General features: G+C 47.2%; 1 protein-coding gene across 1 annotated transcript in view; it reads right to left on the minus strand.

Moving 5' to 3' along the window:
• Positions 1 to 26,313, minus strand: part of ACVR2B (activin A receptor type 2B) — an 89,373-nt gene extending 63,060 nt beyond the window's left edge. The window contains exon 1 of the mRNA XM_032182215.1: positions 26,232 to 26,313. Within this exon, the coding sequence (XP_032038106.1) occupies positions 26,232 to 26,283 (52 nt within the window). The 5' untranslated portion in view covers positions 26,284 to 26,313. The remainder of the gene's footprint in view (positions 1 to 26,231) is intronic.
• Between the last annotated feature and the right edge of the window lie 1,144 nt (positions 26,314 to 27,457).

A 27,457-nucleotide genomic window follows, 5' to 3' on the forward strand; every position in this document is an offset into this window, starting at 1 on the left:
AAAGGGAGGGGGAAGAGGGATAAAACGATGCGGTTTTATTTCAGCTCTTCAAAGTCAAAACAAACATCATGAAACTTGTGGGAACATTAGTCTAATTTAAGCCTTTGATTCCTAATTTGAGACCCGTTTATTTAATCATAATGTAAGGAAAACATCTGAAGTTATAAAATCACAATACATTTCCAGTGATTTTGCCAGTTTTTATTGCTAATAATGATCACTGTCTCTATTATGAGCTCCAGTTAGGACTCTTTTATGCTGGACTCTTTATAAAATACAATCTGTACCATTAAGTCTACCTGGCTGGCTTACAGCAGCTGGAGGACACAAAGAGGAATGGCTAATAAAGAACTGAGAGAAGCTTTGAAAGTCTTCTATTTTCTTTTAAAGAAAATTTTAATCAGACCGACCATTACTCAGTGGTTGTATCTGCAATGCTAATAAATACATATGTAGGCTGAGCGTGCCACATCCGACCAGATTTCCTCTCCTTTCTCATTTGCAGAAAGCTCAGGCAGGTTCTCCTTTGGAGCAGTTGGTGCAGATACGCAACTGGAGCACGCAGAGACAGTCCCAGCAGTTTAGCAGAGATTAATTTTGCAGATGAATACAGTCACACAGCAAAGGCGGGCATGTGCTGATGCAAGCTAACTGGTTTTAAACTAGTTTTAGAACAATCCCTCCTGTATCAAGCTTTTAGCTCTCACTTCCCACCATGGGCTCAATGCTCAACCCTTCCACAGCTTCACTTGGCTCTACATATTCTTATTGCAGCAGCAGAAGGCACGCTGAAACAGCAGGGCACTTCTACAGTGAGGAAAAAAGGCAGAAAAACAAGTAAAAATGCTTTTTGAGGAAATATAAAGAGGGGTTGCTTCTAATATTCTTCAGGATAAATAGATACAGAGCAATCCATGTAACATCCTGCTCTGTCAGGAGGATTTCTTCTCCTGAGTCCAGTACACATGGAAAGGATGAGAAAAGAAACTCAGAGCGCCGAAATTTGGGATATAAACGCGCTATTGAAACTGGAGGTTTTACACTAAAAGATGGCAAAAAAAAAAAAAAAATACTTGTGTCTCCCAGGCCTAAATATGCCTGCCTAAATATCCTCTATTAACCTAAAACTTTGAAAGATTTGCTGAATCAATGTCAACGTCAAAGCACAATGCCTGGCACTTGTTTTCCAGAAATTAGTTATTGGCAGCATCTAAAATGCACTGTGCCACCCCAGCTAACAGCTCGGACAAGAACTACAGTCACAGAATTCACTTTTTAGCTGCTGAGATCAAGGATAACAAACATGCATTTGTCAGCCACACCATGGTTCGTGCTAGCAGCATTCCTGACGTCCGATTATGTTTCATTCTGCCTCTGGCAGAAGTTTGGAGTTTCATTCTTGAAGTTGTATAATAGATACTTTTGATTTGTAATTGAATGGAAGATTATAATCAACCTTGGGATGTTCACTCGCTCGTGGAATAAAGCCACTAAGTCCACTATAAATATTTATAAATTTTTCCACATTTGTTAGTATAATTAAAGGGAAGGAAATTCAATGCAACAGTTGGGGGAGGGAGGGAAGTAAAACCTGTTATTTACGGTGTCCTTTAAAATTAAATGTATAGGCATTAATTGCTTATTATACACACTGATATTCAACCAGCAACGTGCAGAAAACCGAGCCAAAGAGAAGGGTCTACTGCTTACAAACACCCTTCAATAATTTGTCCCAGCCGGTCATTCAGATGAGAAAAGGCAGAGAGCATCTCATTCGCTCCATTTCCACCAGCAGAGGATATAAGATGCTACCGCAGCAGCTCGGGATCATTTTACACAGCGCAGCACCGTGTGAATGACTGTGCAGTGTCAGATGCTACCAGCCCAATTTAGGAGCATTTTATACTGCTACATCCCAGGCAAGACAAACGCAATCGGCCCCGTTATCACTATATATAAACCACCCACGAGTCCCTGGCAGAGATGCAAGGGCACGTAGTGGTTAGGAAAATGCTGGCTCCAGCTCTATCCTTGCTGCTGCTCCCCTTGGAGGAAAATCACCCATCACCTGGGAACTAGATTTGCGAAGGCAAACAACAGCCTCATCACCAGCTGAGAAATTGCAAGTTTTTACACTGCAGTTCCAGAAGAGGTGCACCCATTTTTAAAAACGTTGACTGTTTCGGGTTTTGGATTTTAAAGCTCATCTTCAAGCAAGAAGATGGGGCATTTCATTCCATTTCTGTCACCTGTTCATTCTTCTTTTAATAATACATGCTTCTGTTAAAAAGGGCAGCGTTCTATTTTTAGACTATCCTATAAGATATAAGAAGGCATCCACCAGCTTTTACTTCAGGTACTGGGAAGGTTTGGGAATCTGTAAAAACGGGGTGCAGATAAGAGCTGGTCCCAGTTTGCAGGGAAGGATGTGCATGTTAGATGAGAAAGCGCCGCAAACGTGCCCAGCTTTCTTCGACTGCCTGAAACGTGCTGCCAGAAAAGTGGGGAGCGAGGGAGAAACAAAACACAAACACTGAAGTGCTATTGCTTGGAAACCACTTTAATGAAAGCCGCCGCAGAATATGACAAGATACCTAACCTGCGCTGACAGGGGAAACAGCGAAATGAAATCCACACAGCCACTTTTACATGCCCTCCGCTATAAAAATAGCTGGATAATAACCATTTCGCAGCTGAATACGTTTGAAGGATCCGACACCTCTCTGAACGTAAAGACTGCTGCGGAACGGGGAGAAGCCCTTCTGGAAGCATCAGCTTTGAGGCAGGAAGATCCTTCTCCACTGCCGCCGTAAAGGACAAAGAGCTTACCAGAATTAAGGGATGTCTCGGTCCCTTCTCAATAAAATACTCCCTCTTCCTATTTGCTGTGCTACAAATAGGCTTAGTGTGTGTTTTTTTCTTTTCAACACAGAAGCATGGTACGTTCCTGAAGGATGCTGCCTGCGTGCTCATTTTGGGAGCCCTGCGTGGTTCCCTGCCCGGGGAGAGGGATCACACTCACTGCCCAGCCTCCATCACCTCGATACCCTGGGAACGGGAGCAGGAATGGACTCTCGGTCTCTCTAATTTCTCTCAAATTCATTCCTCTGCAGAAAGGAGTTTCTCCTCCTGGCACTGAAACTGAACTCCTGCCCAGGGATTTGATAAGCAATGCTGAGTTGGTCTGATAAAACCCTGACTCCTGCCGCAAAAGCGGGACAGGCAGACACCAGGCTGTGTGGCAGGATCACATCAGGAACAACAGACGTGGAAAAGGTCACGGCTCCAACCTTTACTCATTAAGCCCTTCCTAGAGCCCAGCAGAGTTTGTTTGCTGGATATAACAGCATCCCCCAAAACCACGTCAGTGATACACGGGCTTTAAAGCAGATCATTGAACCAAAAAAATAAATGCCAAGTCAGAAGCAGCAGCGTATGCTAAGGGACGTTTTGCTCGAATAAAACCAAACACATTTCAAAACCTCCCCATTGAGTAGCTGTGTCCATCTACACTTCTGAACTCCTCACCGCCTACCTGGAGGCATTTAGTGTCCACACAAGAGGAGTGAGCAGCTAACAAGGACAATATCATCGTGAGAAAGCCCAATGACAAATGGAGAAAATGGGGAAAAAAAATAAATAAATAAAACTGGAATGACTGATCTCTACCCCATACTTAAAAAAGCCCAGCTGGGAAGCATACCCAGGTCACACAGCCAAGCTGCCTTCAGATTTTTTTCCTAATCCCACCTTCGTTCCTTTCAGGCTGTACATTTCTTTATTTATTTATAAGAATCCAGAGTTCAACAGCACCACGCTGTTATATCACTCTTGTTTTATTTCAGCCCAGCCACAAAGTGAACCGGGCAGGTGCTAGCACTTCAGACCCTCAGAGCCCTATTGCAAAGCATCACGCCCCGTTTGCTGGAGGATTTGCAGGTACTACTGCACTGCAGTGCCTCTTCCAAGAGGCTACAACCATATGCTGCGCTTCCAGTTAAAAAAAGAAAGCCCATTTTTCCTTTCTCTCACTTTTTTTTTTTTTTTTTAAAGCAACACCCGGTACATGCACCCTGCTGTGGTGCACACAGCGTGGCCAGCTCAAGCTGGTGTCCTGCTAAGCACCCTAACCCAAATCCCACCAAATTCATCCGTGGCTGAAACTCACTGGTCAGGGACATGGGCTGGGCTCCCTGAATCCGTTTCTGTCCTCAAATCCCTCCTCTGCCACTTGCAGCACAGAGATGGGAGAAGCCTCCATTAATCATTCCTTATTTTGGAGGCAATGTATTAGCTGGGAAAACTGGAGCCCAGGAGGTTCCCCTGACCCCCAGGCAGCCCAGAGGCTGTGGGGTCTCCTCCTTGGAGAGCTCCAAAAGCCACCTGGCCATGGGCCTGGGCACCCTCCTCTGGGTGGCCCTGCTGGGGCAGGGGCTGGGCCCAAGGGACCCCGAGGTGCTGCCAGCCTCACCGGGCTGCGATTCTGTCCAAAGCTATTTTCCAAGGCACTGGGCATAAACCAGTGTGCAGGGCAGCTGGCCCCACACCACTGCAGGAATTAGGGCACAGGGAGTGGAAAGGCTCGGTGAAAGCACCTGCACTGCCACATCCACAAGGGAAGCCTTAACCTGGATCAGGACCAGCAACAAGCCAGGCTACCCAGAGGTTATTTAGCATAATGCACCAGAGGAAACCCCCATTTACTGCGCAGGGTGGGGTTTTTCCAAGATTTTTGCCCAGCCAGCGATGGAGAAGCAACAGAACAGCTGCAGCAGACGAGGAGATAGATACTCTTTTTTTTTTTTTTTTTTTTTTTTTGGTCCAGTTCCCTATCACAGTGTAAGTAATCTCTGCTCTCATCACCAAGAATGTTTGCAATGACTGCAGAACAGAAACCCGATTTTCTCCGTCGGATCCCTCACCCCCGTCTTGGGCTAACGTCTATATTAAGCTTTCGTTTCCTGGCCTGGGTTTTCAGCTTTTGTGTTGTTTTTTTTTTTTTTTTTTTTTTTTTAATTGAACCTCCCTGTGCTCCATACAAGCCTTCCACGTAATGAAGTAAACAGCACCACAATGCATTCCTCCACACTAGCTGAACCCGCTAAATAGCTGCTTGTAGTTGGAGGCCGAAGCAGCTGGGTGTTGGATTACAAACGAAAAACAAATGCCAAGGCATGGCCGTAATATGTGCAATACATTGATGACCTACTGCACCGAGCTCTCCGCGCTTAAATAACTCCTCTCAAAGCAGGCTGCCCATTCAAAATGTTTTACAGCTCAGGGAAGGGAGCGTGGTTCAAGCTCGCGAGGCACGCTTTAAACATTCAAGGCAACATTTTTGCCTGATTTTTTGCACAAACAAAAATTTCACTGTCCAGAGGAGGGGGGCTGGGGGGGAAATGCATGCTGCTGGACGGCATTTCACGCTCGTGAATCGCTTCCAAAGGGCAGCGTCCCTCCCCACCGGATCCAGGCTCAATGTGGTCGGGGGGGAGGATTTATGAAGCTGTCCGCAGCCACTTGAGCCCCCCCCCCGAGCCTCCTTTTCCAAGCCTGCCTGCCTGGAGAAGAGCAGCGCTTTTCAGAGCCTGCAGAGTACACAACCACGGCCAAACAGCACGCACAGCGTTTTCAGGCATTGTATCAGCATAGCACAATCTGGAGTGCACCTAGTAAAACTAGCCACGTAGCTCCCCGAGTGCTTTTAGGTTCCAGGCGAGGTATGCGGGGTCTCTGACCTCGTGCGCAGCAGGAAGAGATGGGTGTTTTCCCTCAAGCTACGACCGGAGTTAAGTTAAAGCAGCCACCAAGTAAAATCTCCCCCCAAATTTTATTTTTTTCCAGTAAGGTAACAACTGCACGATGGCTGTACTGCTCTAAAATTGTAGCAGGGAAGCTCTCACCCACAGTTCAGTGAGGTCCTGGGAGGTCACCTAACCGTGTCCCTGTGAACAACTCTCACATCTCATCTCCAGCAAAATTTCTAGCAGAAGGGGAGGACGTGGTAGCTCATTTCACTGCAACAACACGCCTACTCAGCCACAGAGCCACAGCTCCCACTTGCCTTGTCTTCCCCCAAAATCAGAGCGTGGCCTAGTTTAAAGCTGTTGTCTAAAGCCACACATTGCGGGACCACGAGCAACATTTCAAGAATTCATTTTGGTGCTGCAAAGTTTGCTGTAGGAGCCCACACAACGGCAATTCTGCAAGGAGAAATGAATGGCCAACGCCCTGAAGGTTCCCCATAGCAAGAGAGACCCAGGGGCTGGCACTCACCTGCTCTGCTGCCTACACATGGGGAGGTCTTTGCGGAGGAGACGTGCATCCTCCCTGGCAGAGGATGTAGTGGCTTGGACTCTAGGAATGGCAAATCAGCCTCATGATAAAGCTTAAACCCTACTTGTAATAAGTACAAGTGTAAGTGCCTCTGGCTTTGAAGAACTGCTCACTTTGGAAGAGGTGGAACCTCATAATACTTCACTTGATCTTGATTTCTCTTTGCTTTTTGTTTGTTTTTGCTTTAGATGCTGCATTCAGTGCAGAACAGGAATATCTCACTCAACAAAGACTAACTCAAGTTGTCCCAAAAGAATCAAAACTTCTTGGGAGTATTAGCAGTGAGCGGGACACAACCATCAGCATCTCATCAGCTCTGCCAACATCTCGGTCACTTGGTTGCAGAAAGTTGCAGACACCTGAATACATCTCAGGCAGGATACATGACTGCAGACAAAAAGCCAGTGCAGCAAGAAAACAAAACCAAAATTGCACCTTATTAAAATGTTTATGGATTAAGAGGTGACTCAAACAGGAAAGGAGGCCGTTTAAGATGGGGGTCACAAAGGACATGTGGTTTATAAATCAGAGTAGCACAGGCTGAAGAAGTTGGCTCTTCATGATCTGTTTTGTGAATATTCCCCTCCATAAAGGAGGGGAGATGCTGCTGGGGGAGTTTTTGACTACATATCCAAAAGAAAAACAAGTCAGAAGCCACTGGCTGCTCTGCACTTGGTCCTGACCCATGCTGTTGGTTAGGCAGGGAACGCTCCAAACAGCTCATCATTACCTGTGCATAAACCACAGGCTTAAATTTAAAAGCGCCCAGGATATGCTCTTATGAACATAGAAAACTTTAGAGAAGCTGGATAGGGCTCAGGAGTATTAGACTGAGACAGACCTGGAGAAACCTCTAGAGGAAACAGACATTTGCAAGTGCCAGCCTGGATTAAGATCAGTGCAAGTGTACCTGTGCCCGATGGAGCTCTCCTGCTCCCCACTCCATCCTCATCTGATTTATCTCATTCATTGAAAATTTGTCCCTTACTCCCTTCTCCTGCCGGGACAACTGTTGAGCACAGTAGAGTCAGCTCACAAAGAGGTGAGGACAACAAGGAAAGTCCAAAATCACAGAGATTCTCACTCCACTTTCTGACCCCTCACATGTGTTGCTGTAGAATAAGGGAAGGAGAAAAAAGCTCACTACAGCAAAACACCATTTCTTTTTTGGGGTCCAGTATGTATGAAAACCTAGCTAGTTTTTACCAGCAGCTGGCCTACAATCTGCATGGTATTTCCAGAAGTGCTTCAAGGACAATGTACTCAATGGAGCTAGAGCAGCTCACTCGTTTTGTAACAGCAGCTGGAGAGGTTTGCAGCATTGCTGCTTTTAAGAAGAGGAAAAGTCTGGATGACTTTTAGGAATGCAAACACACACACAAAAAAAAAAAATAGAAACAAGTTTGGTTCAGCTGTGATTTCAAATTAGAGGGCACTCTAAAACTTGGCTCCTGTGAGGATAACAGCAGCTTTTCCACACAGGGATTTTAACCCAACTTCTAGGAAGGAAAGTCCTGAAGAGCACTGAAAGCCACACCAACAGCACTGTAGGAAATGAAAAACCCAGGGAGCCACCCAAAGATCCCCAGATGTCCTTCACCTTCCCACTGCCACCCTCATGTCCCACCAACACATCTCCTGGTCCATCCTGGCATCTGCTCCCATGGTTGCCAGGCTGGATCTTGCCATGGACAGTGTCACCTGTCCCACAGCCTGGCCAGTGGCCCTCAGACCAGGCGAAGCCACTGTTGGGATTACAGTAGGTTTTAAAAAGCACCCAGCAGGTTATCTTGGAAATGAGCATTGGGCCAAGGAGATCAGGAATGTTGGATGAGATGCAACTGCAGGAGTGTACGTGGGCACAGAGCCGTGTGGCCAAGTGCCTGGCTCGCTGGCTGCCCTGGCAGTGTCCTCCTCCTTATGTCCTGGTGGGACAGGGCCCTTTCTTCTGGCTTTCCCCATGCTTTGGTTGCTTCCAGCAGAGAGCATGGTGAGAAACGTGCTGTTTCCCCAAGCAGGACATGGAAGGGCAAGGGGAGCAGCCGCCTTGCCAGCCAGGTTCTGGAGGTTGGAGGGAGGGGATAAGTGGAACAAGATGCTGCCTTTCCTCCTGGTGACATCAAAAGTGACAAAAATCCAGCCTTCCAGCAACTCTTAGCACCAACAACAGGCTTTTAATCGCCTTTTAATCGCTGCTGCACCTGTACTACCAGTCCAAGTCCCAGGAGCTGCAACAAGGGCATGGCACACAGCAGCTCCCATGCTGAGGCTTGGGTTTGTCCTGTGCTGACAGCGTGCCCGAAACCCTACAGTCATGGAAAGCTGGATGGCAGGCTGGAGAAACCTCCTTCTGGCACCGGGTCAACAGAAGCAGATGTAGGTGGACGTGGAAGAGAAGTCTACCGTAGAGTAAAAATACCCTTGCCTTATAAAGCTGTCATTCACCCTCAAGATTAATATGTCACGAGGGTCTGTAGCAACTCAGAACTAGCCATTTCCATGCGGAACCTCCTCTTCTCAAATAAGCAAAATGTCAGGTAGCATCAGGTCAGCCTCAAATGGGATTTCTCTTTCCCTGCTTTGACTCCTAGCCACTTACCCGGCTTACCTTGAAGGGCACGCGATACGGAGCAACTGAGGTGAGGCCTGACAGGACAAAAGTTGCTTGGTTGCCTTCAGAGGTGGCAGGTTTGCACACACGCACCCTGACCTTTGTGTTTTGTGGAAAAGATGATTTTTTGCTTGGAAAAATCAGGTTTGTGTCAGGCACCATCTCCAGGAGAGGAGCTTGCAGGGTGCTCGGGCAGGCAAGAAGCTGCTGCTGGGTTTTGGATCGATGTCCCATCACAGATACCTTCCCCACCTGGTTTTTGTCTTTTTCCTGGCTGACTTGAGGGCAGGATTTCCAAAGTTTGCACTTCCAATGGCAAATGAGGGGAATTAGCTCATCAGTTACTTTCAGAAAGTCTCTTGCCTCAAAACCTGGTCTCAGTTAGGGTCAGCGTCAGCCCTGCTTACGGGCCTGGCTGGATGCCACCACAGCTCGTGAGAGGAGTGGGCCCCATGTCTTTACAGCTGCAGGTGGAAATATTAAGAACAACATAGGTAGCTACATTTCATACAAAGGTACCAGTCTGAGACTTTTAAACACCTTCCAAGCTATTTTTTCCCTGTGCTTTTCTGACCCAGGGATTCCTGAGTGGTGCTCAGGGACCCACCAGGCTGTCAGTGCCCCAGAGTCAGTGTAGGTTTTCAACTGCATGGCTGACCATAAATAGGAGTTTCTTCATGAAAAATTCAAAGGGGGCATCGGTGTTGAGAAAGCTCAGGAACGTTTCTCCATTACACTACAATCACATCTGAATTCTTTCCAGCTTTGGCCTCACTGCACTGAATCCATCCTTCTCAGAGCTTGTACGCTAAAATCTGCCAGGACTTCTGTGTAAATGGGTCCCTAGGTGCTCAGCAAAGGGCCATACATGCCACCAGCCTTCCAACCCAAACACCACGTGTTTGTTCAATTCCTGTTAAAGAGGGACAGACAAACACACAGGAGATGCAGCTATCAAAAGCTTTAAGTCGCATGATACCAAGATCCGGAGACAGAAGAGGTGCAGAAACAAAAAAGCAAGGGAAGTGCTGAAAGGAAACATCAACGAGCCTCCTTGTCTCTCTTCCTGCAAATCTTCCGACTACCCCACTCTTTCCTCTCCAAATCTACTAATGTTTGGCATTCCTAAAGGTCCCCTTCCTCTCCTCCCCTGGGAACCAGGCCCTCCACAACTCCAAAAACAGGATAATTAAACAAAACAAAACAACAAGCTTTGCATGCTATTAAACTCCAGCATTATTGTAAACATACACTTTCTGCCACTTGGCCAGCTTTGGCAACAGAAAGGAATTGATTCTCCCCTCTTTCAGTTTCATATCTGGTAAAGAAATACCAAAAAAACAGGGAAACAAGTACTTCCAGGCCTTTTTTTTTTTTTTTTTTTTTTGAAGTACCACTAAAAATAAAAACAAACACATTACTTTCACGAAATTGACCACAACACTTCGAGCCCTTGAGGCCTCAATAAATGTTTTTATGATGAAACTGGCAAGAAAAGATAATACTTGAGACATTTATAGGGCTTTTTTTCCCCCCCCTTTGTAAACATACCACAGAAGTTGAAGCAGAAAAGACAGAACTATTATTTCCCTAATTCTCCAAAGTTAGAACAGAAGAGACAAAAGGAGATGCCTTAACATTTTATTAAGAGGAGACTTCGTTGGGAGACCTCTCTCAGGAGCTCCCATTAACTCATTCTTGCAGCTTCTTTGAAGCGACATCAACAACAGTAATTTAATTTACAGTCCAGATAAAAGGCATTTCCAAAGATGTGACAGTAAGGAGAGAGGGCTTAGTAGGGCATCGCCAGCTGAATTCAGCACAGTTACTTGCTGCCTGCTTGCGATTTAACTCTTGACAGCTCATCCTCCACAAAACCCCAAACTACTGCAGAGCATCACAACCCAGATGCCATTGGGGAAAAAGGGGGAGCAATACGTGTGAGTGTCCATATACATGAACAGGCCACGCAACATCTTTAAATTGCAGATAAAATGCATCGGATCACAGCAAGCAATGCCCAGATTTTGCAAAATCTGTATTTTGTATCAGATTTTTGTAATTTATACATCAAAGTAGCTGGGGGAGCTGCCCTGGGCTGCAGATGCTCCAGCCCCGCAGGTTTGGTTCAACCCCTCTCCAGGGCCTTTTGAATGGGAGAAGCGGCAGAAGAAATATGCATAAAGAATTGCAAGCATCCACCCCAAACAGCCACTTGGGAGAAAGATAAATAAAAAGCCTTTATCAGGCAAGGGGCTTAAGGACTCCTGACTAATAGCAGGCCCTTTGTCACTCAAGCTCCGAAGAGCGGGCTTGGACAGGGCCTTCCCCTCCATAGGGACAGGACAGGATGAGCTTCCTCCGTTTCCACTTGGGATCCTCCAGCCATGAGGAGCAACAAATATGTGTGTGATGGCAAGGGAGCAGAGTTCATTGCAAAAGCAGAGGGACTAACATGACCATCGCCACAGGACAACTTCACTCTTGTTGAGAGAAGCCATGAGAAGGCCCCATCCACAGCGCCCATCGCCTCCTCTATTAGGCAGGAGGACGTGTCTGCTGCCAAAGGTCCTGGAGGAGCGGTGTTTACAGCTGTCACCTCCACTGAACTACCAGGACTGACTTCAGGCTACCCTTCCCTGCAAACAGGAGATAAACATCTGTGGAGATATGTAATCTGCGAAGGAGCCTGGCTTTCCCGGCCTAGCCGCTGCTGACAAGCTCGGCAGCGCTGCCCATAAAAACACCCTGACACATTCCCTGCACACACACAAATAAAAAAACAAAACTACCAGGCTCGCCTGCTTTTGTTCTGACAAGTGAGAAAACGTTTACTGAAGTTGGAACTGACAATTTCTTCTGAAGAGAGAGAAAGGTGGAGAGCACACACCCAAAAAGACGCAAGAAAAGCCGACAAGTTGCATGAGAAATGTTAAAAGAAAAAGGTTAGTAAAAATAAAAAAACACAACCCAAGCCCCGATATCACTTGCTACTGGCCACATGTCCTATTAGGAGAAACCTTCTATAAATACCCCATCAGCAACACACAAACCTGGATGGACACATGGATGAGGAGGAGGTGACCAGCATGAGGTATGAACAAGCTCCGTGCCCTATAACAGGTGCCTGATCCTACAGCCTCCGGGATCTGAAGACCTAAGAACCCCACCCAGCAACTGAAGAGAGTAAAACTCCCCTGAGACTATTTTTCTGCACAACATAGGGATGACATCTCGGGAAAATTTCACTGACTGAAGAGCTCAGGGACATCATCCATATTCCTTCCTGGAGACCATGCCCTTCATGGAAAGCCCCAAAAGGACCAGAGCTGCTCTCACAAACCCATTCTTCAAGTCGTACCTTAACCTGCAGCACTAAAAGAGCTGCTAGCAACTGGATTACACCCCAAGTAAGACAAGAAATCCTCTGTTTGAAGAAAACATGAGAGGACAAACTTCACGCACTGCCATGCCCAGCTGACAGCAGCCAACCTGTCCCTGTAGATGTGGCGGCATCAGCTCCTGCCCTTCTCTTCCTTCACAGGGTTTCTCACTACCCTGTGAAGAGCTGGATTTTTGTCTGCTGCAAACCCATCTCTCAGAGACATTTAGAGGAGATGTAAAATGTTACCTTCCATTTAAAGGAAAATACTTTCCAGCCCTCAAGCAATGGGAAAAGAAATACGAAAAGCACAAGAACGCCACCAGCGTGCGTTCTCACACTTGAAGCCCCAGATAGCAAATAAAAACAAGCCAGTTATATTGGTTTGCTTTCAATTCCCAATATCTAAAGCCAAGTCTGCAGGTTTTACTGGGAGGGAGGGAGAGAACAGGACAACGAACTCATCATTTTTAACACTGACAATAATCTGCTGCTCAGACCTGTTCGTCCAGCGCGGCGGCGGGATGGGAAGGAGCAGTAGTATTTCATGCTCCCAGACCTACAGTCTACATCCATAATCAGCTTTCCAGCACCACCACACGCTTCAGGAGAAGACCCAAGCAGATTTATAGGAGGCTGCTTCTGGATTACAAGTCCCCAAGGAAATTTTCCTCCCAACACCCACAAGTCAGAGGTTGATTTATACCCAACATATAATAGACTCTATTCCTCGGAGACAACTCCTTGTCTTCAACCTCACTACCATTGCTGCAATTGGAGGTTCAGTTTGTTTTAACAGTTGTAGAGTTTATAAATACTGAAAGCAGCACTCAATTTAGGCTGGAGACAGTTAAACTAGCCTACACCAACAGGACGCCAAGCGGTAAAGAACAGTAATGAGATGATGACACATTCATAACCTAAAGCTTTCATTAAAAACTTGCAGCCCAAGAAAAGAGCTCTCCTGTTCTGAGCCGAAATGTTGGCTTCCCGTAATTGCTCAAAGAGCAAATTTTTGCACAAACCCACAAAACCTGGAGAGAGCTCCTGAAGAGCACATGGATCTGTTTGACAGAAACTGGGGAAGCACCAGCTGGAAGGGTTGTAAATGAGGTGGGGTGCAAAATATTTCAGACGCCACCAAATCTTTGGCGTGCATCCACACAGCAAGGAGCCACTGACAGTGGTACCAGCATGAAGACGGGAGCCCTCGGAAAGCCAATTCAGGAAAAATCAGGATTCCTGAAGAGGAGTTGTTGGATGCCACAAGTCCCTAGACAGAGCTGTCTTCATCCGTAAGCAATCCGTGATTCTGTGAAACTCTGAACAAAGCCATGGCACACCCACTGACCAACTGCAAAACTAGGAGCTTGACACAGAACCCAAGCTTGAGGTGAAGCTACCTATGTGGTAAATTATTAAAATGATAACAACCGTAGGCATTTACCTCCTAGCATTTTCCCTGGCCTAACATATGATGGGAACATTGAGATGATCTAGAGGTTCAAAGCCCTGCCTTTGGGGGTCAGACCACAGACTTCAACTCACCCAAACACCACCAAGGGTGCAGGCATTGCTCCCATAGAGCACGTCCCTGCTTTGGTCCCATCTGTGCTGGTGACAGCAGCATGTTCACATCCCACTGGTGTGGTACACCCAGAGCATCATCTTCAGGATGTCTGAAAGCTAAGCTGGCATTTCCATTGCAGGAGACAGCCTTTTACAGAGATGATCCGATTGTGCTGTTGTTGCTTCTGCAAGTGTTTCTAACACCGGTGAATGTCTCAAGGACATGAGCATTTCCAGAACATCACAAACCCAAATACAGGGGGGAGAGAGGCACCAAGATTTAGTCTCCAAAACCCTGCGAATGAAGCTCTGCCAAAGCACGAGTTTAACTTTTATAGCTGTGCAAAATCAAATCAAACTGTCCAGTAAGTGAGAAAGATCCATTTATCTATCCAACTAGAAAAATATCTGCTGGTTAAAGAAACAGCAGCCAAACAAAGAGATTTTAAGCTCTGGCTATGTTTTACAATGCAGAAGTCAGAGCCTCAAAACTATGTCCCTGGGAATGCCAACATGTGGCATGAATGAAAACAAGACCCAGGATACAAAAAGGGGGCAACAAAAAAGGGGAAAAAGCACACAACCTCCTTTCCTGCACAGTTCTGCCCTATGACTATGTGCCACTGAAACAGAGTTTTGTTTGCGTTTGTTTTTGTTTTCAAAAAAATTGAACCCTTTGGCTTGAGCTTAAAGACAGACAAAAGTAACCACTTTTACAATTCAGTTTGGTTTCATAAAGTTTTGTGTATTTGTTTTTTCAAACAGCACAAACCAAAAGGAATAGCTCTTCCTTCCAGAAGGGCCACCCCCTACATCTTCTCAATACAAGAGGAAGAGAAGAGGAGGTCAAACACCTTGGCTCTCAAAACCATGCCCGCAAATGGGAACCATCTCCACAAAGACCATCCCAAATGGAAGAAAAACAAAACAAAACAAAAAATGCAACCAACCCCATCTTCAGACCCTACCCCTTTGCAGGATTCACGGAGAAGAAGAAAGGAAAGTCATAACACAAATTCTCATAGAGAAATACGTTTAAGAAAGCAAAGCACAAAGATTGATTAGAGTGTTCCGCTGCTTTAATAAAGAGCCTAATGATGTCCAAATTATAGCAAAGCTCAATTGTGTAACCAAGGAGCCAAGATTTCATCCTTGATAAGGACATGGATTTCTGTCTCGCAGGAGAAGCCTGCAGTTCACTAACAAAGATGACCTTTTATATTATACCCTTCAAGGCCACAATTAGCTGGAGAAATACTGTACTAACTTGGCAACATGAGTTTTTGTACACTGTGTTAATTTTTAGCAGAATCTTGCCAAGACCATTACCATCTCCTAACAAGAAAAAAAAAAAAAAACTACAAATACAAAACCCACTGCTCTCCAGACCCAAATTACTTTCCACAATTCAATGCAATTTTAATTAAGATGATTAAATTACAGCAAAAATGATTAAGATGATATCCCACAGCAAACCACTAAAGGTATAACACCTTAATCCAGAAGAAGCTGGCATTCACATATCCATGATAAAGCATTCATGAAAAAGCTAGAATTTTACACATGAACCAATTTTACATCACTCAAACAATACCTTGGGAGATATTTGTCACAAGTTAAAAAACAGTGACATCCATCAACAGAGCACAGTTTTTCTTAGACTACACAGAAAGAAATCTACACAGAAAAATTGAAAAGGCTACAATTACTTTGACAATGTTTCTACAGCTCAAAGGAATTTGGGGGTTGAAATAAATGGTTTCCTTCTCCTTCCCAGGGCTCCCAAAATCAATTTTATATATAATTCTTCTCGTTTTTAAACAGAAGTCAGATCAGAAATACATGTGAAATCAGGTCAGCGCAATCATCGTGTACATGGTACATTTCCACTATTGCCTATTAACTACGAGGGTTAAATGAATGAGGAAAACCTCAGATCCATATTTCACCAGTGGAAATTATTAATAAAAACATAGTGCCGCTCAGCTGCTAACCCCACAACCCAGCCGGGCCTCTTCTCCTTCAGGGCAGGGTAAGTGGCACTGAAGTGGTGAGCAGGGCTCACTGCACAGAGGGATGTGCCCCATCGAGACCACATCCACAACTCCTTTAGGGCCATTGGCTTATCCACCCTATTTGTTAGCCCTCAGAGTGGGTAGCAATGAAGGGACAAAAAAAATCCCGAAGAAGTCAAAGGGGAAGAACAAAAATCTGCACGTGACACTAAGCAGCCAGACTAGGATGCCACGAATGACCCTGCAGGGTTACCAACAGCACAAGAGCTCAGGACACAAGAAAGCTGAAGTGTTCTTTAAGGACAAGTGCATTAGTGACACTTGGATCTTTTTTATTTATTTATTTATTTATTAAAGATAAGTCTGGCTGCTCAGTTAAGTGCTGGCTTCCTCCCAGTAGTAATTAGCCAGAGCCAGCCCAGGTGAGAGGTTAACTTTGTATTTTTCTTTAATAGACGGAGATAAGTCTAAATGGAGAAAGACAAAATTCCAGCGTAATCCTCCGCCACGGCTGCTATGAAATAACTCTTTTGTTTAATTATTATGAGCTGGATGGGCAAACACTGGATCCCGATGGACAGAGAGCAGCTGTTACTATAACAGAAAGACATTCATCTTCCTTTCCCGGGACCCTGAAACTCAACCAACAATGCCTGTAAAACGACTCTCGCCTCCCTCCGAGTTTTCAACCGCCTTTCATATCCAGGCCTATTTTTAGCCGACTTTATCTCGTCGCACTGCGCTTCAAAGTTTTACACGTTGGCTCTTTCGAAATCATTTCCATGCACAAAAAGCCTCGGTCGGGCAATAACCGGCCCCGGTTCTCCTGCAGGAACGCCGCGTCCCTCGCTCAGGTTTCTTCTTTCATCAGCCACGCACCGGGAAGGAGCCTGCAGACACAGGCACACACCGAGGTACGCTCGCATCTGACTTTGCTAGCAGGGTAAGAGCGATCTCATTTACCTCTGGGGCTTCCCGTTACCTTTGAAGGGTTTCTTGTAGCTGTTATTTACAGAATAAATAGTCAATCTGTACAGGATTGCGTGGGAAAGGAAATTCTATCATCAATCGAAAGAGGTTTCCCGTGTTTGCTTTTAGCAGCACTAACTCTGTCCCATTAGACGACAGCACAAGCTATCTACAGAAAATTATCTATAGCCATAAAAATTATCTATAAAAGACTTCCCCGGTTATCTCAGGTACAACATAAATGTTAAAATGCCCCCCCAGGAAGGGGTGCACAGGGACAAACTCCCTGCTGGTGCCAGCAGGCACGGGGCCAGGTGGATGACGCTACGGTTGGAGGGAAGTGTTTATTTTTATTGCAGGTTTTTTTTTTGAGCCTACCACCTTCCACACAGAGGAAGGAGGAGCTTTGTGCCACCCAGTTTTGGCCAGGAGTGGAACCGAGCTGCCCAGCAACAGCAAGCGTGGCATGCCCATCAGAAATGCTCCATCAGTGCCCATGTGAAGAAGCCTGGCAATCGAGAGCACGCTCCGAGACACTAAAAGGTGATTAAATCTACACGGGAATTCGTGTTATGGTGAAGCATGCCAAGCCTGCCCCCTGCTTCATGCTTGCACTTTAAAAAGATGCACCAGGAGCTCAAGGAAGGGACTATGGTCTATCATAACAGCAAGGCAATAAAACAACAGCGAGCAGATGAAAACGTTCACCTCCACGAGTTTATGTTTTGCTAAAGAAAAACAAACAAACATTTGTCTTTGGACTATTTAGAAGGAAGCACAGAGGAGGAGGCTGTGTGGCAGAGTGCACAGCGGGGACAACATCCCCACCCAAGGGCACCCATGCAGAGAGGTTCAGCCAGAGATGCTCTGGTCCTGCAGCATCCCACCAAACCTACCCACAGCCAGACCCCGGCAAGGCAGCACCGCGTATCAGCCACAGCATCTTCCCTTCTCCTCCTGGCTGAGCTAAGCTTGACATGAACAGGAATCTCATGGCAGGGCATTCCTTAAGGTCTTTATCTCAGCACTGGTGCCTGCTGGCACCACCTCAAGCTCGCTTTGTAGCATCTCACTGCCAAGCGGGAGAGCACTGGCAGCACAACCACAATAGGTGTTTTGGAAAATGTGTTATGCCAGGCACAAGGCTGGGCAGAGGTTTTCCTACCAAAATAAACTGCTTGGTGAGTTGTGCATGCATGTGAAAGCGATGTCGAGTTCAAACTGGAGTGCACCAGAGCGCTGCCCAATAGCTGCTGGGCTGTAACTGGATACTCCCACCATAAAAACCGAAGGAGAGCTGAACTTCTCAGCCTGCACATCTATAGGAGAATTAGCATTCTGAAGCGATTAGTTACTCTCAGGAACTAAAGCAGGAATACAAAAGCCGGCTGTGTTTCGGTTGTCACATTGGGGAAAGAACCAAGACACCCACGAGCCGCGTGCGCCCGGGTTGTGCTGCCATCTGGGTTGTCCCAAGCAAGCCAGCCAGGACAAAGTTCCCCCTGAGGTTACCTCGATGAGCAGCCACGGTGTCACCCTGCTGGCTGCTGAGCCTTCTGCAAGCACACCTGGTAGCATCCCGGTCTCAAACACGCAGCAAATGCCCAGCACTCAAACACAGGTGAGGGCAGCTCACAGCTCTCCTGACACTGGTACCGGTCTCCTTAACAGCTTCACTAAAGGAGTGCTCAGCTTTCTGCCTCAATGTCAACTCCGTGAAGCTTGAACACCCTTGTTTACAAAATAAATAAATAAATAATAATAATAAAAAGATGTATAGATGGCAAATAGAGCCCCAGGAGAGTGGTGGAGTTTGCAGGGCTCAGCTGAACTGCAAACAGCACCAGTCCACGGAAGCAAACCAGAGACTGCAAAACACGAGCAGAGCACTAAAAGGGCTTAAAAATCCTGAAATGCCCTTGTTTTATGAAACACTTTTAAGAAGTTGCAAAAAGGAGACAGAGCGTGATTGAACACCTCTTCCCTTCCTCCCCACGTTCCCATTCCTTCCTCCCCAGGAATTCAAACCTGTCTGCAGAGGTAAATTAGGTACACGTAAACTATTCCTAAAAGCCAAATTAAAAAAAAAAAAAAAAAGCTTCACACGTTATGTGATGCATTTTAAACAGACAACATTAGAGGAAAGAAGAGTTAGCAGCCTGGATTGACCATTTGATAAATCAGGCACAAATGGAGCTAACTTTATCCCTCTCATCCACTCAAGAGGCTTATAATCTCACACCTTGGAGCCATAAATTAGGAATAAGCATTGCATTAACACTACAGTCACCGCACATAAAAGTTCAACTTTTGCCACCAGTTAGAAAGCAGGTTATATAATGGGAAAAGCTTTAAATAATAATAATAACAGTAGTAAAAAAGAGAGAAAAGAAAAAAAAAAAAAAAAAAAGGAAAGACAGTCACAACACCTAGGATACTACCATGCAGTGGCAGCTACTGTGCACTTGTTAAAATGAGAGCCTTTGCTGCTGTGCTGGGGACAATTCGGTACAGGCCTGGGATGTCGGATTGCCCTGACAAGTGCCAGGGACATGCTCTTCCCTCCCACTGCTGGTTCCTTTCTCTACTCTTGTAGAGAACTCGACTCTTGCAGCTTTACTGGGTTCATGCACTGCCTCTGCTGCTGTGAGCCTCTTCTACTGTTATCAAATGAGGGTGGAAATCAGACGTGAAGAGCAGAGTTCAAAACACAGGTCTGCATTCGCACAAGCATCCACTTGGATGGAAAATTAATACAGCTCAGACTGCAAAGCACTGCACCTTTTCATGAACACACTTTATTTTTTTTTTAAATAAAGAGGAGCGCATGTATGGACATGGCAGTATGAGACTGGGACAGGAAACAACACATTGACACATCTGGTATCATATGTTAACATAGCACTCTTTTTTCCAGCAAATTTAATTCCAGGTGGCTGAAAAAGGTTTATGTGGTGGTCAGAGCTTGTGTCACAGGCCCACGAGCAACACGCTCACCAGCATCCAACTCCCAGCACCTCAGGGCAGTCATGGAAAAGGGCAGGCCCCCAGTGCCAAACAGCAGTAGGTCTCTGCCTCATTGGGTGTTAAAATAACAAATACAGGTTGGTAAACGTTTGTTGTGTCCCATACATTGCGTGCTGTAGGAATAGGACACAAATATATGCAGAGAGGGGTCTGACTCCTGTGCTCCCCTCAGCTCCTCCACCTCTGAGGCCCACCACTGCAGGCTGAGCCCTGCAGCCTCCTCCCTGAGCCTCCCCTGGCCCAGAAACCCAACCTGACCTGAAACACCACACCACACGGGGCTGGCCACAGTGGAATTATTCATGACAGTGGGTAACCAGCACCTTCACAAACAGGCTCAGCCTTTCCACCGTGCTGCTTTTCCGTTCAAACTCCCAAACCTGTGCGCGCAAACCTGTCCCTGCTCACTGCCAGCCCAACCCAAAAGGAGCAGATTTTCTCCAAGAGCAAATTTTTGGTATGAGCTTGGGTAAGCATGTCCCTAGTGCAGCAATTTCTTCCTGTGCTTGTCCCCCAGGGCTCTGTCTTTGGGGCAGGGGCCCCCTCTCCACACGAGTATCGCCTTGTAAAAGAGGAGCCATTTTTTTCCAAAGCACCTAGACATCAGTAACACTTTTTTTCTTTTTCTTAAGCACCATGATGGACTGATGCCACACGCAATAACATAATCAGAGCGACCAAACTCAAATACTGGCAAAATAAGAGGCACTTGTGTGCTGGAGGGAAGTATATTATTATTTTACAGTGTACACTGACAATTGCTGCTCTTAACTTTTAGTTTGAATTGAAACCATCCTGTACTAAAGAAGGAAGATGACAGAGAGAAAAGAACATGAAATTGGTGGAAAAGACCAACAGTTATATTCAAATCTAAGCATAAAATGTGCTGGGTCTGCAGAACGCAGGCAGAGTGTTTCATCTTTAATTTACTTCTCTGCTCCCTTCACTTCAACGGCTCCAAGACAACTTACGAGGAAGGTTTAGGAAAGCGGGGAAAAAATAGCAATGAGTTTTTCTTTAAAACACCTGAACAGAACAAACGACTAATGAGACTCAGAATTATTTCAGAATGAAGGACTAATGAAGAAAGGATATTAGACATCAGTTGATCCTCAATGGTTAATGGAGGGGAAAGGCAGGGGAAGGAAGAACTTATACTGATGCAGGCTGTGGCCACAAACACCTCTCTTAAACACATCCAATTTCACTGATGTGAAAATCTCCACATGAAGGAACAGGCGAAAAAGAGCTTAAGTGGGAACAGGGCGCAGAATGCCAAGTGCTACACTGAATAATTCAGGTCCAGGCAGCGCGATTGGCCAGGCAAGAAAATCACACCCCCCTGCTAGTTTTAAAATCAAAGGCCAAGGAAGGATAAAAGGGAAAGACAACACCTCTTTAAAGCAGAGATTTCAACCCCGGGGTTCCCACTTCCCAACTTCCCACCCCGTTCTGGAGCACCCGGGTCCTGTGGGGACACCGAACGCAGCCCTGCGCTGCCGCACCGCTTCCTGCAGCTGCCTTTGGGAAGCATTTCCTCCCTTCCCACCCCGCTCCTCCCAGCCCCAAAGCGAGGGGATGTCCACCCCGAAGCAGATACCAACCCTTTCCAAGGGATAAATTGTCCCTTCAGCAGAGGAAGCTGCCCAGGGAAAACCCATCAGGGCTTTCACTAGGGTCCCAATCAGGGCTGCACTCAACAGGTCATCATCTCCCTGCCTCCAGCCTTCCCAAATTGCAGCGGGTGTCCAGCCCCAAGGGGATGCTCCTCTGCTTCTCCCTGGAGATGGGATTTCCAGGAAACTGCCTTAAATTGGCCTTGTGCAAGCAGCAGTGCAGGTTATCGAGCGCTTCTACAACTTTCAGAGCAGGGCTGGAAGTAACGGGCCTGGGTGCAGTGGGTAGGTGGTGCTGGATTTTAACAGGCCTGAGAGGTGTAGTGCTACCACACCATACAGTCCTCAATCTGTCCTAGCATAGCTCCAGGTGGTCAATAGTTATCAACAACAGAAAATTTTAGAAATCCTAGAACCAGGCCCCGAAACACAACACCCAAAACACTTGTCACTACAACACCCAAAAGTCCAACCGCTTTGACTTCTTCTCTTTATTTTATTTAATTATTTTCCAGATGCCCTGCCTTTTGAGGAACAAACACCACGAGCACAGAGCACATAAGGACGCCTTCGCTGGATGCCCAGACTCAAACTGCCTCTTCCTCCCACCTCCTTTGCTCTCCATAAACTAGGACAGACGGGCCGCTGGTTCCTTTTACACCTGCAGCCCTCCTGCAAGGGAACTGACCCCACAAAAGCATAGTGGCTCAGCCCCTGGGCTGGTCCCCCAGCAGCAGGGCTCCAGAAGTTGCTGCTGCTCCTTCATCTACCCACGGCACTGCATCCTCCTGAAGGCTGGCGAGGCCAGGACACCCCTCGGGGTTGATCTGCACGGCACCGTGTGAGTGCCAGGGACGGATGATGGTGGGAGGGAGGGAAAGAGAACAGAAGTAAATAAAGAAAAAGAAGGAAAAATAATTAAAACATATAAATAAATAAATAAATAAGAAGTGAAGCTGGCCGGCTTCTTTCTTCTCTACCATCTATTCAGTGGCAGCAGGGGAGGTCTACAACTGTTGCGTCACGCCAAGCACAAAAAAACCTGACAAGCATGTTTTAGCTGATGGAGACCAGACTGGACAGGAGGTTGGTGACAGCCCTGACGCGGAGAGCAAGAGCCCGCCGCTTTAATTGGCTGCCTCTCGCTGTCTCATCAAGCGAGCAGGGGTGTCACAGCCCCGATGGGCTGCTCAGAGACACGAGAAATGGCAGAAATTTCGGTGCGTGGATGCTTGGGCTGACCGGCCGGGCTCACATCAGGCTCTCGCCCTGGTCCAGGGATCCCAAATTTGTGACCCTGCCCAAGGAACAGAAGCGTGCGCTGAAGGAACAGCGCGGGAGATGCTCTGAAATGGGGAGGGGGGAAAGGGAGGGGGACTAAACCCAGGCTGCGCAGGACCCAGTTTATAAATAATGCCACTAAAAATAATGCACCGCACCACTCGCGCCTTTACCACGGCATTTTCTTCTCCACAGAACTGTGACAATGGTTATCTCGGTGGTATAATTATCTGGATTTGATGACAGATTAAAAAAATATATATCTCAAACACCTGTTCAAGAGTTTTGTGTTTTTAAAGGCCATTGCCATTAACCTTGGGCCATACACTTCATTGTGTTTAATTAGCAAGCTAATGAAGCCAGTTTTATTCCCTTTCTCAAGCACAAGAGGATAAATACAAGACAGTGAAAGAGCAGACCAGATCCATTTGCAGCACAGTTCATTGCTGCATGGCATTACTTAAACTTGCACCAAAATAAAAGTAATGTAATGGCTCGGAAAAGCGTGCTAGCAATGCCTTCTGCAAGACAAATCCTTTTACACCTTCTGTATTTTCTATAGCTCCTAGATTAAAACATGATTTCTGAACATTTGGGCTGCAGAAAATTTGCAAACAAAGGGCTAAAAATGAACATAATGTTTTCCTCAATGAATCCTCAGTATTCCAAAAAATTAAGCATAGCAGATTTTTTTTGGATTTTTTTTTTTTTTTTTAAAAGAATAGCAGCCCGTGCTTGCTTTGTTACAGCCAGCCAAGGTAGCGATGAGAAGCATCAACAATGGAGGTCAAGCGATTTTCGAAAAGCCCACCACTTTCGCCCAGTCCTGACATGTACACACACAAAAGACATACTTCAAGCAAAGCCCAGCGCTCGGAAACCCCAGCAACACGCTGCAACTTTGGGTATTCAGGGTTGGTTTCACTCCTTTTCTCTTTTTTTTTTTTTTCTGACTGAGCAGCTTAAGGAAAAACTGGACAATAAAGATCACGTTGATAAATGCTCATAAACATCACAAGAAACGCAGAAAAGGCTTTAAAAGAGAGGGAGGGATTTACAGAATTGCTAATGCACTGACTGAATGATCCAAGGGGACCCTTCCAAACAAACAGAGTAATATTCATTTTTCTGGGGTTTCTTTATCATATTTTCGGGGGGGGGGGGGGGGGGGGGGGGGGGAGAATCAGTGTAGGTATGCCCAATCAGATTATCCTTTTTATAACATGATACATTTAAGAAGCTTTCAGGGTTAATTTTCTTTTTTTTTAAAGCAACGGTGGGTTTGTTTGTTTTTTTTCCCTCCAAGTTAGATTTCTGCCACTGTACGCACAGCTCTAGGAACAGGTTAAAACCCAACCAAAACAAGAAAAATCAAAACCCCAAACCCACCAAAACAAACAAACCAACCCACCCCAAACAAAAACAACAACAGTAACAGAAAGAAAAAAAAAAAAAAGAAACGACCCGGAAGCCATCCCTTTTATTGAATCACACGAGATAAAAGGATTCCAAGATATATGGCAAGAAAATACATTGACCATAAATCTCCTTTATGCACATAATAGAATTTTCCAGCCAAGAGAGCTGTTGTGCTGATAGCAACGCCGAGCCCCGCGACTGCTGATGGCACCGCACCGCCCGCTGCCTCCCAAATACCTGCCCTCGCAGCCCCGAGATGGAAATCCCAGCCCCTCTCTCCCCCCCCCCTTCCCAACACACGGAAACAAAGCTGCGCACAAGTGTCCCAGCTATCAGATATTAAAAAAATAAATAATAATAACGATAAATAAAAAAAAACCACGCTGGCTTTGCCCATCATCGAATCCATTCATGTTTTATTTTTTTTGCCTCCCCCCCCCAACTCCTTTTCTTTTCGCTTTTCCCCTCCCACCCCTCCTCCGGTTTTGGGGTGAGTTTACCAAAAAATGGTAATAATTAAGCGATGGCACCGTTTGTCATGCCAGAGGCAGGCGGTGGCAGCGCATATTTAATGGGCACTCGGAACAAAGGAAGCCCGGCTGCAGGAGAGCCCCGGGGCCGGCCCCGCTGGGGGGGGGGTAGGAAGGGGGTAATGGGGGGGGTAAAGGATGCAGGGACCCCCCCCCCAGCCCCCCAAAAACACCTTTTCGCAATGCAATGAGAGCGAGGTGTTGGCGCCGTGGGGAACCCCTCGGCTGCAGCATCCCAGCCCCTGGGAGCCCCCAGGAGGAAAGGGGCTCCCCATCCTCGGGTAGATGCCCCCCCCCCTTGATGTGTGTCCCCCCCCCCCCCCTTGGTGTGCCCCCCCCTTTCTGTGTATGGGTGTCCCCCCCACCTCTCCAGGGGGGTCTGGAGAGTAACAAGTTACTGCCCAGCGCTGCCTCGGGGCAGGGGGTTATTTAGGGGGGGGGTCACCAAGGAGAGGGAGGGGGGGGCAAAAGAGCTGATGTCTGTACACAGCAATAATAAAGAGCGGGGTAATAATAATGATAATGATAATAATAATAATAGAGGAGGGAAAGAAAGAGGTGGGTAAGGGGACTTCAAGTGGAGAGGGGGGCACAAGAGGGCCCCCCCCTTCCCCAGGGATGCTCCTGGCTGTTTCGGTAACTCCCCCCCCCCCCCAGGCTGCAGCTGAACTTCGGGGTTCAAGCCGGTCCCACAGAGGGGGGAGGACTGAAAGCAATCCTAAAGCTGCCCACCCCCGAGCAACAAAAGCTTGGTCCCCCCGGGGGGGGCGTGCTCCCCCCTAACCCCCTCCCCACGCACGCTCACACCCCCCTTTTCCCAACTTTCTCCCAGCTCCCCGCAGCGCGGAGCGGCCCCATTAAATGCTCGCTCCGTGCAAACAGCCGGCGGCCCTAAGGGGGACCCGGGGGGGTCCCATGGGTGCTGGGGGGGGTCCTTTCTCCCCTCCCAAGGCTTACACAACCGCAGCCCTACAGGAGCGGGGCGCACACAAGGCACCACCTGAGCAACTCCGGGGCACCCCAAAAGTCTCCTCCGGGTTGCTCCCAACTTCTCCCCCCTCCCCGGACTCCTCCAGCACCTTCCCACCTCCCCCGCCCCAGGACCAAATACCCTTTTCTTTCTTTTTTTTTCTTTTTTTTTTGTAAAGTTTCCTCGATATCTCGCCGTGTTTACATTGCCATTAATTCCCATAGCCTGCCTGAAAGGGAACAAAAAGCAGCACGGGGAAGGCTCGTCCTGAGAGCAGGGGGGCAAACAGGAGGAGAGGGGCGAGAAAAAAAAAATAAAGAGAAAAAAAAAAAATGAAAGAAAATGAAAATCGCGGCATGGGGGACTGTTCCCCAATGGGTTGGGGTCTTCCCCCAGTCGGCCGGCCCGGGGGGTGGCTGCAAAGAATTGCACGGCCCATTCAATTCTGCATTTGGAGAGGCGACCGCAAGCCCGAGCGGGAGGTAAACACGCCGAAATGCTCTTACCTGCACAGAAAGTTCCACAAAGCAAGGCGAAAGTCAGCCACGAAGCGATCATAATTCCTTTCCCTTTATTTTTTTTTCCTCGTGCGCCCCTCTATCCCCAAGGGGGAAAAAAAATAAAATAATAATAATAAAAAAAGAGAGAGATAGAGCGAAAGGAGGAGGGAAGCGAGGCTCTGCCCTCTTAAAAAAAAAAAAAAAAAAAAAAAAAAAAAGAGAGAAAAAATAAAAGGAAAAAAAAACCCAAAAAAACGGATTTAATTCCTTCGCAGTTACAAAATGTATCCAGTGGAGAGGAGCAGCCCCGCTCGCAGCGCCCGGCCGCCTCGACCTGCTCCTGCCCGGCCCCGGCGTTTGCTCCGAGCTTTCCAAGAGTTTCTTTCCCTGGGCTTTTGTGCTGGGAGCGCGGCGTGCACCACACACCGACTCCCCCTCCTCCTCCTCCTCCTCCTCCTCCTCCTTCTCCTCCTCCTCCTCCTCCTCCTCCTCCTCCCAACCCAGCCCCTCCGGCTCCCCCAGCAGCCCGAGCTCCCCCGCCCGCCTGCGCGCACCCCGCTGCGCTCCGCGCAATGTGCGCGCAGCCGTGCGCCAGGCGCTCAGCAACCCCCCTCCTCGATTTTTTGGGATTTTTTTCCTCCCCCCCTTTTTTTTTTTTCTTTGCCAGGCACGCTCGTTCCCAGCGCAGGCAAGAGAAACAGGGGAAGCGGCGGCGAAACTTTGCGAGGTTACGGCCCCTGGAAGCCCGGGGGGGTGCCGAGCTGCAAGGCAAGAGCCCGCGGAAGGGGCGCGCAGCGGGCGCGGGAGTTGCCATGTACATGGGGGGGGGGCAAAAATACAATAAAATAAAAAAAAATAAAATATAAAAATTAAAAAAAAAAAAAGAAAAAGACAATTAAAAAATAAAGATGAAAAAATAAAGATTAAAAAAGGCAGGAAAAAAATAATAAAGCGGGTGTCGGAGGGAGGTTTAAAAAAAAAAAAAAAAAAAAAAAAAAACCTGAACCGAGTCCAAAATGGCTTCTAAAAAAAAAAAAAAAAAAAAAAGGAGAAGGCGAAGCGGAGCCAGCGGGGGAAACCCGGATGTTTGATACAAAGAGGCTGGAGGGAGGCGGAGCGGCGCGGGGGCTCCGCGGCCGCTGAATGGGGAGCGGGGCTGCCCGTCACGGCCGCGCCCCGCATGGGGGTGTAAGGGGGAAAAAGGGGTTTGGGGGGCCGAGGGGTGAAGCTGG

The sequence above is a fragment of the Aythya fuligula genome, chromosome 2, assembly GCF_009819795.1.
Source record: "Aythya fuligula isolate bAytFul2 chromosome 2, bAytFul2.pri, whole genome shotgun sequence".
NCBI classification, from domain to species: domain Eukaryota; kingdom Metazoa; phylum Chordata; class Aves; order Anseriformes; family Anatidae; genus Aythya; species Aythya fuligula.